A 17243-nucleotide genomic window follows, 5' to 3' on the forward strand; every position below is an offset into this window, starting at 1 on the left:
TTGCTGTAAAATAAAAGTTGTCAGCAGAGCATAAAGTGTTGTAAGATTTTCCAGGAAAACACTGCACTGACTTGATAATAAAACACAGTGGATGAAATGTCTCTCCAAACCATCACTGATCATCAGTAAATTTTACATTTCATTTGTAAATCAATGAATCAGAGTCTGGAGGAAGAGTGGAGAGACACACAGTCCAAACTGCTTGAGGTCTAGTGTGAAGTTTCCACCAATCAGTGATGGTTTGGAGAGACGTGTCATCTGCTGGTGTTGATCCACTGTGTTTTATTATTAAGTCTAAAGTCAGTGCAGTTTTGTTTTCCCACAAAACCTTACAGCGCCTCATGCTTCACTCTGCTGACAACTTTTATGGAGATGCAGATTTCATTTTCCAGCAGGACTTGGCACACTGCCCACACTGCCAAAAGTACCAATTGGTCTTATATAATATTCACATTTTCTGAAACACTGATTTTTGGGTTTTTAGATCACTCTGTGTTATGAGTTTCACATTTTGAACTGAATTACTGAAATAATAAAAACTTAACTTAACTTTAAACTTTTAAACTAGTTTCTACATTTAAGATTAAGATGCCATGTAGACACTGTAGTTTACTACACTATACTTCTGTTGTGTTTTTCTGTTTTCCTTCAGATTTTCTAAGAGATCTCAGTTGGCATACTGCACTGACCAGAACAAATACCACACTCAAAGCTGCACATGTCATTTGAAGGAATGGGGAATTCCACTGTAACAAAGATGTAAACAAACTCATTTAAAGTGAAACTCTCTTGTGATTTTGATCAGTCATAATGATTTGCAATGGTTTGCAAGGACAATGGAACAAGACTTCAAAATCATTCAATGCCTGTAAAAGCTACATCAAGTTCTAACAAGAAGTGGTAATGAATACGCTGCCTGATCCCATTGATGTTGGTTTAAGATTGCCCTGAAGCATATTTCTGATTCATGCTTAGTTGTTAGGTACACTATAAAGAAAAATATGTGTGTACACCTTCTTAATTATAGAGTTGGGGTGTTTCAACCACACCCAGTGCACTGGTAACAGGTGTATAATATCAAGCATAATGCTCTTCAGTATTCACAGAAAAATGTGAGTAGTGTAAGTCACACTGAGAAGCACAGTGACTTTAAATATTCCACAGTGTCAGTATAACACAGTATTACCACATGCCAGTTCTTAACATTTTCCACCCTGCTAGAGCTGCCCCAGCCAGCCGTAAAAACTGGTAAGCCATGAAGTGTGATGCCATGTTCTCTGTTGCACCACTCTTCACAGAGTAGTAGTTAAATAGTAGTTAGGGCTGCAACAATTAGTCTAAATAATCGATTTCAATGTCCATTACTTAAATTTGTCGACTATAAATTTCATTGTCGACTAGGGCTGCAGCTATCGATTATTTTAGTAATCAAGTACTCTACTGAAAAATCGATTCGATTAATCGAGTAATCGGATAAAACATATTTGCTTGCTTAAAGAGCAGTTTAAAATACATGAGAAAACAAGATATTTCACTTAATAATGAAGGACAAATTGGTTTACTTTTTTATTTGTTTATATTTTGGTTATATTTGGTTATATTTTTTAATTCACCCCACCTCCTCCTCCTTCTTCCTGTGCGTGGGTGACCTAACGCTAAGTGCGCTGTGCCACATTAAAAGTAGTCCATGCGAAATACCGTGTTCTGAGTTTTAAAACGAAATAAATGCTTCTTCAAGGCGCAGAAAATTAGTCAATAATTTTTTTTAATTGAGTAACTCGATTTACTCAAACGTTTCAGCCCTATTGTCAACTAATCACTTATTTGTAACAGTCCTGCATTACACAAAGCACTGGGGACAAAAACAATTTACATTCAACTTAGTCTCCAAAAGAGCTCAAACACAACAGATGACGTATTTACTCACTAAATATCAGAACTTTCCACGTTTAAACAACATCTAGAGATTTAAGTGGGTTTTAAATCTTATGTTCAGCTGTTTCTATGCTATTTAGAAATGGAAGACATGGCAGAAATAATCATTGACTAATCGACTAATCTAAAAAATATTTATCAAATTAGTCACCTAATAAAATAATCATTATTTGCTTCCCTAATAGTAGTACTTTTCCTCACAAATACACTTTTTACTGAATGGGCACTAATTGTCACATCACATTCATAAACATTCCATATTAATATTCAAAGTTTTAAGGTTGAATATCCAGCTACTTTTGATCTTCTGGTTGTTGTAAGGAAAACAGTTTCACTTGCTTATCATCATCTCATCAACTTTACATACAAAACTAGTTTTTATATTTGTGTTGTCATGATGACCTGGTTCCTGTTCTCACCGCTATAAAGAAATGTGATGCAGCAGGAACCATTTCACACTAAACCACACTCTGCATGACTGTTTTTATATTAGCGACTGAAATGTTGTGTTTTTTTTGCTTCATGCTTTAATGGAAAAATTCTTTACTGTAATGATTATTAGTAGTAAATGCAATTACTTCTTCATCTAACATAGCATATCAGAGCTCTGCTGTATAGAATAGCAGCAGGAATAGCCCATAAACGGCAGGTTTAAGCTCATTTTACAACCTTTTACAACAGTTTTCCAGCTGAAAGGAACAGGCTGTACAGAGCTAGGATAGTAGCGTTAGCTGAGCTTACTTAGCCTTAGCATTTGTTTGTTTACTAAATGACCGGCTGCTGGATGGGATTAGTTTCTCAGGGGGACGTCTGTGAAAAATATTTCACATTTCTAATCAATAATAAAACTCTTGCATCTAGACTGCAATTGAAAAAACAGGAAGATCAGTACGTTTTTTGGCGTTCAGTAGCTCCTCCATTTCCACTTGCTGTTGTGTTTACGTGAATCTCTGTGGAAACGCGTGCCCAAAGTGTAATTATAGTAGTTATGCTATTTTGTTAAATGTGAGGTGATGATACTCAGAGATGTGCGTCTGGATGGGACTAAAATTACCGAAGGACCACAGAGTTGGTAGAGGACGTTTGGGGAAAAAAAAAAAAAAAACTACTACATGGTTGTTCTGGACAGGAATAAAATCACAGAGGAATAAAACCCCATTAAAAGAGAAAATTACCCCAGGACCCCCTGAGAAACTAATCCCATACAGATAGGGCTTTTCTTTCTCATATTTTCTGGGTCATATATGCAGCACAAACACTGAAAATGTATCTTATTTAGGTACTGTTTTATAAATGCAGCTGATTCACATATTCCACATAGTTGTTTCATGAACTGTTTGTTTCACTTCACTCTAAACCTGTAAGCTCTTAAGTAAATTTCACTGTGGGTGAGGATGGCTCTGTGTGTTTTAGCAGATTCTTCTTCTGCTGAGCATTTCTCTTCTGCAAACAGTTTAGCTTCTTCTGGTGTTCATTGGCTTTTGTTGACTGTTCACATCTACGAGTTCAACAGGATGAGAGTGGTGTAACCTCTGATGATATGTTTAATGTAAATATCTATTGCTATTATATAAGCTAAAATTCTACATTTTATAAATGTTTATGTACCTTAACAGAAAAATGTAGTCAGAAACAAAACATTTATTAACACATTTTAAATGCAATAGAATGAATTGAATTTATTGAATTAAATGTAGATATTTTTGTACTTATGCTTCTATAAAAATATTTGTATTTGATACCAAGTACCGGCAATGTATTGCAAATGAAAATTATACAACATATCATAATATCATTATTTTGACCGACTTCTAGTACCACACACAAATTTAAAATACTATAAAAGGCAATACTTCAAGTTACCAAATAGTTGCACTATGCCTGGTTTAGAAACAGACATGCCACATGTCACAGGATAAGATCTAGTATCGTGTCCCATGACTTTGCCACAACCACGGGAAGCTAAAAAAAACAAAAACAAAAAAAAACAACAGTGGACTGACCTGTGGGATGTGTGTGTGGGCTCTCCTGTATTGAGTTTACTGTTATTTACAGTGTTATTGAAGCTCTTACAATGAGTTTATTGTGAAAACTCAATGATAAGTCAAAAATGATAAGTACAGCCCTGGGAAAGATAAGAGTACTTAAAAAGGATGAGATTTTACCAAATTAAAAACCTCTGGAATATAATCAAGAGGAAGATGGATGATCACAAGCCATCTAACCAAACTGAACTGCTTGAATTTTTGTACCAGGAGTGGCTTAAAGTTATCTAAAAGCAGTGTGTAAGACTGGTGGGGGAGAACATGCCAAGATGCATGGAAACTGTGATTACAAACCAGGGTTATTCCACCAAATATTGATTTCTGAAACTTTATTAATATGAACTTATTCTCTTTGGAATTTGGGAGAAACATTGTCCGTAGTTTATAGAATAAAACCACAATGTTAATTTTACTCAAACATATAACTATAAATAGCAAAATCAGATAAACTGATTTAGAAACTGAACTGGTCTCTTCATTTTTTTCCAGAGCTGTATATTTAATTTGTTTCACAGCCCTAATTCATACAGTATTGCAAAGCATAATATCAAACATGGAACTCTTATTTCAATACAGGAGTAAATTATTCATTTTTTGCATGATAACAAGCTCTTTAATGAATCTACTTTTTTTTGAGAAGGGTTTGACAATATATGTGCAGTTTGCTCTGGGCCAACTGTTGGCGCATATGCTTCCATTACTTGTTAGCTGCATTATCCTTATAGACTCATAAAGCTCGGACACTAAAAGCACTAAAGTGATCACGCTGTGGTCAGTTAGATAGCCATGGTTTATGGCTTTTTTTTGGAGATATTCCCAATTAACCATGTTTCTGGGTGCAATAAAAGCATGAATCTGGCTTATTGCAATTACCTGAAGAAGGGAGGTGTGGAAATATGATTTATGGTGGGTTTTATTAAAGGTTACTCAGCCAAGCAATCATTTATCAGTTACAAAATGTGCTCATTGTCACTGTAATGCACTTTCACCTATTTCATTATGTTTATACACACACAAACACTACAAATGAGATTCTTGTACTGTTTACTGACCTGCATGTCTCAAACACACACACACACACACACACAGTCAATCGCAGCTGTTCATCTTAATTCACTCCTCTCTCTTTCTTTTTCTCCCTGCGTCCTTCAGAATCATGGAGGACATCACTCCCTCACCTCTCAGATTAAGGGGCTGAACTGAAGCCCCCGAAGGCAGACAGGCCACAGGCCCTCTCCATCGCCACCATGGAGGACGGCTCTGACTCCCCCGTCCAGACAGAAGATGCTGCAGTGCATTGCAAACTGTGTCTGAGTGACTGTCCTGCGCCAGAGACCAGCAGACTGCACTCCTGCGGCTGCGTGTTCTGCACTCAGGTAAAGACGTAAGCGCAGCTCAGGGGTGCTCTGAGGACAGCTGACACACTGCAGACAGCAGAGTGCTCTCAAAACTTCAGGAAGATTCCTCAAGGGCACAGTACTGATACAAAGTGTACTACTCATGTAAAAAAAGTCTGAATATCATATTATTATTTTGGAATAATCATGTATACAATGTAGACTTAAGATTTTTATTGTTTCAATATTTAAACACTTTAAGAAAAAATGTTAGTATGTGAGAATGTTCTTATACATAAATGAATTATACTTTGAAAAGGGATATTTGGTTAGTGTTGTAATGCTCACTGTGCTGGGCTGAGTGTTGGACTCTTAAGAGGGATATCTGGTTAGTATTCTGATACTCACTATACTGGGCTAAGATAAGTACTCTTTAAAGGTGTATTCAGTTAGTGTTATGATACTCACTGTACTGGGCTGAGTGTTGGACTTTTAAGAGGGAAATCTGGTTAGTGTTGTGATACTCACTGTACTGGGCTAAGATAAGTATTCCTTAGAGGGAAATTTGGTTTGTAATGTAATGCTTACTGTTCTGGGCTGAGTGATGGACTCTCGAGAGGGTTATCTGGTTAGTATTCTGTTACTTACTGTACTGGATGAAGATAAGTGTTTTTTAGAGGAGAATGTGGTTAGGGTTGTAATGCTCACTGTACTTGGCTGAGTGATGGACTTTTGAGAGGATTATCTGGTTAGTATTCTGATACTTACAGTACTGAGCTGAGTGATGGAATCTCGAGAGGATTATCTGGTTAGTATTCTGATACTTACAGTACTGAGCTGAGTGATGGAATCTCGAGAGGGTTATCTGGTTAGTATTCTGATACTTACAGTACTGAGCTGAGTGATGGAATCTCGAGAGGGTTATCTGGTTAGTATTCTGATACTTACAGTACTGAGCTGAGTGATGGAATCTCGAGAGGGTTATCTGGTTAGTATTCTGATACTGACTGTACTGGCCTAAGATAAGTATTCTGTAGAGGTGTATGCAGTTAGTGATGTAATGCTCACTGTACTTGGCTGAGTGATGGACTCTCGAGAGGATTATCTGTTAGTATTCTGATACTTATTACACTATACTATAAGTACTCTTTAGAGGTGTATCCAGTTAATGTTGTAATACTCACTGTACTGGGCTGAGTGATGATCTCTCAAAAGGGAAATCTGGTTAGTTACTATGTATCATATGATCTGACTACCCCTGATTGCATATAGAATATTTGGGCTTATGCTGTCAGATACTGATAGATGGCTAATCGATTGAGTCGGCTAATCGGTCCTAATGATGTCGCACATCATTAGCATTATGTTAGAATTAGTTTGTACATCCTTCTGCAACAGTAGGATATGTTATTTAAACAGTGCTTTTTAACTTTTTAGACTAGGGAAATAAAAAATGTTGCATTATAGAATAAAATACTTTATCATTACAAACTTGTTACTAAAAACATTGAAACTTTTTTTTTCATATATTTAGCATATTTACATGATTTTGTGTCATTTGGGAACTTTGTTCATAAAATCCAAAACGTTGTGTTAGAACTGATGTTGAAAGTCATATTTAATTTGTCAGCTATTTTCCCTTGTGAAAGAAACAAATCTACACACTCCAGTACACACACATGCGCACGCACACACACATGCCAGCCACTGTTCTCTGTTTTGGGTTGTACAGATGCTTATCTCTGTGCCAGCGGTCCCGCTCTGCAAGGTCAAGAGAAAAACAGTAACCAGAGCACAGCAGCACACTGCAGCCTCGTCTCACCTTTCAGAAAGCACAGATTGTCACTGAGTGTAATCGTCCTCCACAGGAGTGTCAAACAAGCTGTACTGCAGATTGCACTGAAAGGTGTGCTTTGGTTTGCTTTGAGTGCTTTGTTTGGGTAAAGTGATAAACTGGTTCTAGCGGTGAAGCAGGGTTTATTATAACTGCAGGTTGTTGCCACCTCGTTGTCTGTGCATGTGTGAGTAGATTGGAGCTATTGAAGGGAACAATACAGTGAAACCGTGCTGTGTTCTCATTACAGTGCTTGCGTCAGTATGTGCAGCTAGCCATACACGGCGGGGCTGGCGCTCCCATTACCTGCCCTGACCTGGCATGCAAACACCCAGGACCTCTTCTGGACTCTGAGGTAGCACGCACACACACATACAATATGCAAATACACAGTCTGGTCACAAAATTACACTGCCTGGCCAAAAAAAAAGTATTTAGCTTTGACTGCAGCATGCATTCACTGTGGCAGTGTTTCAATAAGCTTCTGCAATGTCACAAGATTTATTTCAATCCAGTGTTGCTTTAATTTTACACCAAGATCTTGCAGCAGCATTGATGATGGTAGAGTCTGATCTTTGCACAAAGCCTTCTGCATCCAGCACATCCCAAAGATTCTCAATGAGGTTAAGATCTGGACTCTCTGGTGAACTCTCTCAATCCATGTGTGAAAATCCATGTGAGATCTCTTGCTCCCTGAACTCTTCACTCTTTCACAATTCTAGCCTAATTAATCCTGACATTGTTATATTGGAATATGGCTGTGTCATCAGGGAAGAAAAAATCCATTAATGGAATAACCTGGTCTATATTTAGTATTTTCAGGTAGTCAGCTGACCTCATTCTTTCAGCACATACTGTTGCTGAACCTAAACCTGCAGACCAACTGCAGCATCAACCCCACATCATTTACTTACTTAAATCCAGGTGTAGACTTTTTATTTGGCCAGGCAGTGTATGATGAGGCACTTTGTAGTCCTGTATCTGTTTCTCTGCATACTTTATTCTCCGTTCACCCTGTTCTTCAATGGTTAGGACCCCATAAGGACCACCACAGGACCGGTATTATTTGGGTATTATTTATTCTCAACAGTGCAGTGACACTGTCTTGGTGGTGGTGTGTAAGTGTATGTTGTTTTGATACAAGTGGATCAGACACAGCAGTGCTGTTGCTGTTTTTAAACAGTGTCAGTAATGGATTGAGAATAGTCCACCAATCAGAAATATCCAGACTAGGGCTGCCACAAACGATTATTTTTATAGTCGACTAAACACCGATTATTTTTTATGATTAGTCGACTAATCGGATCATACGTTAATTGAATATAAAACACAGTTTATCACAATAGAATGCAGCTGCTATTATACAACCAACATTAGATTTCAGCTATATGCTAACTAAAAATAAAAACAATTAAAATCATAGTTCATTAAACCTTTAATGAAATATGCAGCTTGTTGTAACAGACAATTATTTTACTGTTTAGCATAAAGTGTAAACAACTGTGTAAAATAAGGATAAGGCACTGGCATTTATGAAACATCTCAACCGTGAGGTTGTTTGAACTATTATGAAAAAAAAGTATATTAATAAAAAATGCCTCTCTGTCCAGATATTGTGTACATTACCGTACACAGGGCAGCGGTCTGCACAGATCTGATTGGCAGAGGAGAGCGTTTGGTGATTTTACACCACACATGACTGATCTGTGAGTTTACTGCACCGAGAAACACTGAAAACAGAAGCCACTGTCAGAATGAAATCCTTCTCTGTAGTTTATCGGTTTGGGACGGCATTTGTGACAACGTCTGGGTCCGGATCCGGATCGCGGTCCGCCTATTAGTGACCTCTGTTTTAAAGCTATCAAGATGAGTAAGTTAAGTACTAAGTTAACGCTCTGTTTACGCTAATTTTAGCAGCTAAATAGCAATTTAGCTTCTTCGTCATTTAATCAGCCACAACATGCCTCCTTTTCAGGTGCTCGTGCATCGCGGTTGTGCTGCCGAGGAAGGCAAGTTCTTCATTGCAGATATTGCATTGCACGCGTTTCACTTTTATTTTCTTGGTGATCCCACACTTTTGAGTTCTGTAGCGGGGTAGCCATGAAACCAGAGCCTGTCTGTATAATGTCCTGAGATGTCGTCCACTACCTACCCCGGTTTCCACTACTGCGCATGTGCGTCCAGGACAGAAAGGCAGTCGCAGCAGTTTGGAGAGAAAAACAAAGAAAAAAAAAAAACACGACTAATCGACTATTAAATTAGTCGTCGACTATTTTAATAGTCGACATAATCGTGACTAGTCGACTAATCGTGGCAGCCCTAATCCAGACAAGTGATTTCAATTTTCGGGACTACATTCGACTTACAATTTCTGATATGCTTAGAATTCATATTGACAAAAATCCATGTCTTTGTTTAATAAGTGATGATAATTCTTTTACATTTACACTAGTTAAAAAAGACTAATATTTGCTGGTTCAACAGCAGCTAAAAAAGACTATAATATTTAATTGGTTTAATCCCAAAACAATACTCTCAAAACAATGGCTGTTATTCTATTATGACATTGTCTCTCTTGAACAGACTACTGAAATGATAAATGAAGCTAAAGAAGGTACACTTGTGGGGTGGGATACCATTAGATCAACCCTTAAGGACTTGCTTTAATCTCATTAGCCAATATTAGACCATCACCTTGTACTTTTGTTCTCTACTTATTTGGTGTGATAGTGACAGAGGTGGTTTATCCTGTTTATCTCTATCTGCTTAGTTGTATTTTCTCTTTTTTGTGCAGAATTGTAAATTCTATACTTTTGTTAATCAACAAGATCACAAAAAAAGAACTATCCAGATATCATCATCATGTGGGAAGCTTTCTGCTGTGAGCAATGTCTACAAGGTAGAGCAGGTGTGTGTGTGTGTATGTAGGAGTGTGTAATAGAGTGGAGGACAGTGAGTGAAGAACAGTGAAGGACATTGAGTGTTTAAAAACTCCAGCAGCACTGCTGTATCTGATCCACTCACTGTACCGTCAGCATAACACACACTAACAGCTCATACACCACCACCATGCTAATCAGTGCTAATCACTGCAGTACTGAGAATAATGTCCCACCATCCAAATAATAATAAAATCTGCTCTGTGGGGGTTTTCTCTCCTGTGTGTTCCTGAGTATTGAAGAACAGTGTGAAAGGAGGATACTGATACACAAGCATACTCTGCTACATCTATTCATGATGTAAAGTGTCCAAAATCTAGGTTAGAACTGTTTGTATGCATTAGATAAAAAATAATAGCTCATCTTGGCATGTAATTGAATTCTTGTGTTTTTCCAAAGCATAAGCCAAGGTGACTGTTTGTTTTTCATTATGTTCCGTCATATAATGCAACAAAAACATCACAGTAATATTAAGGTGGTTCTGTTTTTCTTTATTAAGTCTTATGTAACATGTGAGTTTGTTTGAGCTGCAGAACCGTGTTGCTGTAGATATTGTTTGCTCTGATGTCACTATTAATTTCCTTGTTCACACAGGTTGCCTCTTTCGCCCCGAGTGATGAAGTCGAGCTTTACCGGCGGCTCAAATTTGAAAGAGGTGTGTGTGTGTGTGTGAGAGAGAGTAGGAGTGTGTGTGTGTGTGTGTACAAGCAAACATCTGTTTTATGTTCTGAGTGTTTTTTGTGATGAGCGAGTCATGTAATGTACACAAAGCCTCCTTTAGTACACTTTTTGTTATTACACTTTTAATATTTAATATGTATTTAACCGTGTTCAAATATAGATATATCTATCTAAGCTTTTTAATGGCAGATGATGTCGCGAAACAATCGGTGTTTGAGCCCCAAGTGAACTAACCAGTGGTGACAGTTGCAAGAAAAACACACAGTTGGATCCAATAAACATCGGAAAGCTAAAGAAGAAACAAATAAATGCATGAATTATAGAAATATGTGATAAATTCACATTTTTAAAATAGTAATAAAAGGTTTGCTAGAAAAGGGGTGCAAAAAGAAGGCAAAGACTTGAGGATTCTCGAGTTTGCACACTATGGTCATTTTATTGGAAACAGCTTTAAAATATTGCTGTATTATGTAGGATTACAATTCAGGCTTAGTACGGTCATGAAAACCTGGAAAGTCAGTTCAGTCCTGTAACCGCACTCTGCGGTCGTAGGGAGGCATGAGAGATGCTGACAAAGTTTTCCTTTTCCACTGCTGCCTGTCCTTGACTTCACACAGGAGCCTGTTCATGTCCAGACCAGTCCAAGCCTTGACATCGTCCATCCAGCACTTCCGTGGTCAGCCTCGTCGCCTACCTCCTTCGACTGTTCCTTGAAGGATTGTTTTCGATAAGGAGTCATGTCTGCTGGTGTGCCCAAACCACTGAAGCTTCCGTCGTTTTACCGTTGCCAGCAGTGGTTCTTGGGCTCCAGCTAATGTGGCAACAAGACCTCTGACATACTCGTTGGTCTTATATTCCATCCAAGAGATACCAAGGAGCCTGCGGTAGCACTTCATTTCAAATGCTTGTATGCGTTTCTCCATCTCGGTTGTCAAAGTCCAGCTTTCGCATCCATACAGGAAGATTGACAGGACCAGGGACTTGAAGAGCTTTAATTTCGTGTTGAAGCTGAGTTCTTTACTCTGCCATGTTTTTCTCAGGCCTGCCATGGCTGATGTGGCGATTGCGATCTTTATCTCTGCTGTGCATCTGCCATCTTGGCTTAGTATGGAACCCAGGTACTTGAATGTATCTACTTCATCTAGCTGTTGGCCATTCATTGTAATGTTGGCACTGCATATATTGTTGATGCTATTCACCATTACTTTGCTCTTGTCTGTGCTCACCTCCATGCCATATGCTCCTGCTCTGCCAGCCAATTTGTCTGTCAGCGACTGGAGTTCTTGGCTGCTGCCTCCCATTAAGTCAATATCGTCTGCAAAGCGGAGGTTGCACACAGGCCTACTACCAATGGAAATGGATGTCTGGTGCCCTTCAAGTGCCTCTCTCATGATATTCTCCAGGTAAAGATTGAATAGCACTGGGGACAGTAAGCAACCTTGTCTGACACCTACTGTTGTCCTAAAGAATTCTCAGACTTGGCTGTTGAGAAGTACAGCACTGCTTGCATTGTGGTAGAGTGTCTGGATCATCTGGACTAACCCCTCCTCAATGGAGAAGTCGCGAAGGACTTGCCAGAGGCCTTCGTGCCATACTCTATCAAATGCCTTCTTGAAGTCTATGAAGTTGTGATAGAGCTCTTTCTGATGTGCAATGTGTTTTTCAATCAGTACTCTGCAGTTGAAGACCTGTTCCACTGTACTGCGCCCCTTGCGAAAGCCAGCTTGTTCTTCGGCCAGGATCTCTTCCGCCTGGCTCGTAAGTCTATCCAGGATGACTCTAAGCATAACTTTACTTGGATGGCTTATGAGGCTTATAGTGCGGTGGTTCTGGCAATGACGAGGGTTGCCTTTCTTCGGCAGTGGAATGATGAGGGATTTGGTCCATTCTTCTGGCCATTCCTTGGACTCCCAGATCTTCTGACACATCGAAGTAAGGATACTGATAGTATCCTCACCACCATTCTTCAGAAGTTCAGCTGGGATATTGTCTGGCCCTGGTGACTTTCCTGTTTTCAGCCTTTTTACTGCGTGCCTCACCTCCTCTTTCAGCACTGGTAAGCGTGCAACTTCTCTTATATCTTGTTCCTTCTTTAGCAGGGTGTTGTCAGGCTTGATTGGGAAGTTGTACAGCTCCTTGCAGTACTCAGTCCACCTCTCCATAACTGCTGCTTTCTCTGTGAGCAGCTCCCCATCCATGTCTTCGATGACAGTCAGTTGGTTCTGCTTTTTCTTGGATAGAGTCTTAAGTGTGCTGTAGGCTTCTTTGCTGTTACCTTCCTTCATTCCTTTCTCGATCTTCTCGCACTGTTGGGAGATCCATTGCTCTTTTGCTTCTTTCATCTTCGATCGGACCATCTTGTTGGCGCATCTGTACTGTTCTGCTGCCTCCGGGGTCGTGTGTCTGGCCCCTTTAAGAGCTTTACGCTTGTCACAGAGGTCTAGGATAGCATTGGAGACCCAGGGGCATTTCTTCTTCCTGTCTCTGCCCAGTACCTCTTCTGCTGTTTCCAGAATAGCATCCCTAAAACCTCCAGCCAGCTCATTGATGTTGCTGTCCAGCACATTCAGTACTGCGAATCTTCCTCCCAGCTGAGCTTCAAAAGCTGAGGCTACTTTTGGATCCTGCAGCTTCTCTAGGTCAAACCTAATCCTTGGGCTTGCAACTGGACGTTTCCTTCTGAGCTTCAACTTCATGACCAATAGAACTAAGTCATGGTCACTGCCAATATCTGCTCCAGGGTATGTCCGAGTTCGTGCTTTGTTAATGCTGGATTTGAACTGGCAGGGTGTAAGGATGAAGTCAATCTGGTTATGGACAAGGCCATTTGACGCATGCCAGGTCGTCCTCCTGGATAACTTGTGTGGGAAGAGTGTGTTAGCCAGTGTGAGGTTGTATCTATATGCAAATTCTAGCAATCTAAGTCCCCGATCATTTGTTTCTCCTGTGCTGAACCTTCCAACTGTTCCAGCCCACTGTTTATAAGAGTCAGGACCGACTTTCGCATTCCAATCTCCTTGCACTATGAGGATGTCTTTCTTTGGACTCTTCTGGATTATCTGTTCTAACTGTTCATAGAACTCTTCAACCTCTTCGTTACTGTGGTCGAGAGTGGGTGCGTAGGCCTCAATGATTGTGATGCTCTTGGGTTTGGCTGACACTCTCATTGAAATGATCCTGCTGGATATGGGTGTGCAGTTGATAATGCAACCCAGTAGTTCCTTTCGAACCATGAAGGCGACGCCATGTTTATGATTCCTCTCGTCCCCACTGTACCACATTTTATGCCCTTCTTCTGTTGTTATCTCTCCAAAGCCTGTCCATCGCACCTCACACAATCCAATAATGTCCCAGCGGTAGTGTGACAGAGCCTGCTCAAGCTCCTTCAGCTTCCCACAGGCATGCAGGGTACGGACATTCCATGTACCAATGGTGACTTTTTCATTTGTCATTTTGAGAGCCGTCTTAGTCTTGGACTTGGACTTGGACTTGGACCCAGTGGCATACTTGACACTTCCATCCTGGGTACCACCGATGGAGAGCGCGGCCGTTGTTAACCCGGGCCTCGACCGGTCCGGTATCCTGGTTTGTCTTGTGTTTCTCATGTCTTTTCTGTGGGCTAAAGAAAGCTTGGTGGTGCCCATCTCCTGTCCACGCATGACCACAGCCGAGATCCTCCAGTGTGGTGGCTCGCCTTGGTCACGAGCACGTGGCCGTTGCAGGTCGTGACGACCCCTTCCGCCCTGGCCGGTGCTTCCATAAGGAAGTCGTACGCCCTGGGGTGCCGTGCTATCACCTCTCATGCGGCAGGTAGTACTGGGTTACATGGTACCAGTAGCAGGGAGGAAACCCTGACCTGACCAAATCATCACCAAATCAAAAATTGAATTTTTGTCATGGAATTTTAAAATAGCAATTTCCAGACCTGGATTAGTTTTAAAAATATATAAAGACCTAGAAAGTTTTGGAAATTATTTTTTGTAAATTTGCAATCTACAAATCTTTGTTTTTTTTATCTATTGACGGAGAAAAGCTATTTTGAGCTAACAAATACATCAGCTCGGAGTTTGTTCAGTAATTTAGCCCTACACGGTGAAGCTCTCAAGATTTGACACACATTTTATTATTAAAGATTGTGTGTCAACATTGCTTAAAGAAATGTTTTTATATAAAATTAATTTTAGGCCTACTGTAATCTATTTTGTTTATAGTTTTAGTTGATTTTGATTTTATTGTCCATATCTGCACTGATGTTTTAACAATCGTATGAAGTCATGGAGTCATGGAAATTTCTTGGTAAAAACTGTATGAATCCTGACAGTTGCTGACTGTCACCCATCTTTTGCCACACAGTATTCAAACACCACACTGCCACATGTATCAGTGCATGAACTATTATAGGACCACAATTTGCCAGATATTATTTGAATCCATGCCGGATCTCTCGATGTGTGTGTGAAGTCGCATCCTGTTGTTCCCTGATTTGGCTAGATGCAGCGTGGTGGTCAGATTCATTTGAATAAAGTTAAGCTCTGCCGGAGGGCGGGGCTGCGTTCAACGCAAGCTAGCATGCACAGCGGCATGCAGCAGCTCTTTCCATTGAAATAAATAAAAAGCGTTGTGCTGGTGGGGCCACACGAACACTAAAATTTGATTTCAAGTAGCGGGCCACAAAATATCGTTCTGTGGGCAGCAATTGGCCAGAGGGGAGTTTGAGACCCCTGATTTGAATAGTGGTTCAGTCTGAGCCCAGCAGGGACCCCAATATGATTCTGTTAAACTGTTTATGTAATATTTTTGTATCTCACAGACAGTGTTTTTACAATTTATTAGATAAACCCACAGTTATAAGTGTCCCAGTTGGGAGTGTTACATCAGAGGATTGATTGCCCACACCTGTATACGTTGTGAGGTGTTTTCTTGTGTAAGGAGATGGACATAATATTTTGAGTTGAGTATAGTAGCCAATAAGTGTTTTTCTACTAGCATTTTTGTGCATCACAGTGTTCTGCAGAAGGCCCCAGGTGTAATATTGTAACATCAGAAGCTGTGTGTTACTGTGTGCCTGTGTAGCCTTGTGGGTAGTCTTGGTTTCCAGCCACTGGTCGGTATTGCATGAGAAAATGTCACAAGGCTATATATAGACTTATAGACTATATGTTAAGAATAATAAAGACCATTTATCCATTAATTCTAACTATAATTCATCTGAAAACATTACAACAATTTTCAACTTTTGGATAGGTAGATCCAGTTATACCTAACATTTATTTAGATTTAAATCTAATTTTGCCTAAAACGGTCTCTTATTAAAACAGTTCTTATTTTAGAACTGCAGCAAAACCAGCATTCAGCCAAACTGCACGTCATATTTTACCTTATGTAATTAGCAAAATACCCGCCGAGAGCAGCAGACAATGAGCTTATTCAGAGTGGCAAAGCTTGAGGCATTTCCCTCAACCACCAGTTCTGTCTGCTCTGCCAGTTCCAAAGCTCTCCAAACATGCTTGATCTCCTCTGGCTGGAGAGACACAGAGCAGAGCGCTATCCGCTGCTAATGCTAGAGCTAAAGCTGTAGCTAATGCCCGTCACATGGTGGAAATTCAGGAAAGAGTCGGAGGAGGTGGAGAAGTGCTGGTTGTGGTAGAAAATAAGTAAATGTCATGTCTTGTTAGTGTTAAAATAAGTGGCTAGAATTTATTCTCGTAAGAATCTGTACCTAAATAAAAAACGGAAACCAGCTACCAGAAAAAGGCTGGCATTGAGCTGATCTTGCGGTTCAGGTTTGTCTGCTCCAGAAATCATATTTTATATTTTCTAACTTTCCAAGCCTGTAGTGTATTAGCACTGTGGAAAAGATCTTGTAGAACAGTGGCTAACAGGCCAGATCAGCATTTGATTAGAAACAAAAACTATTTTAGCTATTTTAATAATTATGATTAACTCATGCAGTTTATAATGGAAACTTTAATTTTTTTTTATGCAAATTAATCAAATAACAAAATTTACAAAGTCTAGTGATTCATTTATTTAGTGATACATCACAGCAACACTTACTGTTGAGTTCAGATTGTAGATTACCTTTTATTTATACTAAAGTTTATGCCCCCTCTCTCCTCCTCTCTCTCTGGAATATGAATCTACACTAGCGTTTAGCTTTTCAATTAAAACTCTCAGATAATTCAGCACATTACAATATTCTACTTTTGAAATGCATAAAAAATACCCAGAAATATTTTAATACAGAGGATCTAGATGTAAATAACATTACATTATTATTACGGTCACCTTCCCAAAAATACAGTTAATTACCAGCTTTAAAACATTTTTTTATCATTATTAAGTCACAGAATGTTTTTGTTATTTAATACAATTTATTTAGCGATTTGCACCAAATAATACAAAGTGCTTCTAACACTGATTATTATGTTTTTATTATTCATATTTAAATACCCATTCTTAAAACCTGGTC

General features: G+C 39.4%; 1 protein-coding gene across 1 annotated transcript in view; it reads left to right on the plus strand.

Annotated features, from left to right (window-relative positions):
• The window catches only part of rnf144b (ring finger protein 144B), a 48874-nt gene that overhangs the window by 9123 nt on the left and 22508 nt on the right, over window positions 1-17243 (plus strand). The window contains exons 2-4 of the mRNA XM_049464665.1: window positions 5133-5356; window positions 7402-7506; window positions 10685-10745. Coding sequence (XP_049320622.1) covers window positions 5228-5356; window positions 7402-7506; window positions 10685-10745 — 295 coding nt within the window. The 5' untranslated portion in view covers window positions 5133-5227. The remainder of the gene's footprint in view (window positions 1-5132; window positions 5357-7401; window positions 7507-10684; window positions 10746-17243) is intronic.

The sequence above is a fragment of the Astyanax mexicanus genome, chromosome 1 (assembly GCF_023375975.1).
Source record: "Astyanax mexicanus isolate ESR-SI-001 chromosome 1, AstMex3_surface, whole genome shotgun sequence".
In the NCBI taxonomy this organism is placed as follows: Eukaryota; Metazoa; Chordata; class Actinopteri; order Characiformes; family Acestrorhamphidae; genus Astyanax; species Astyanax mexicanus.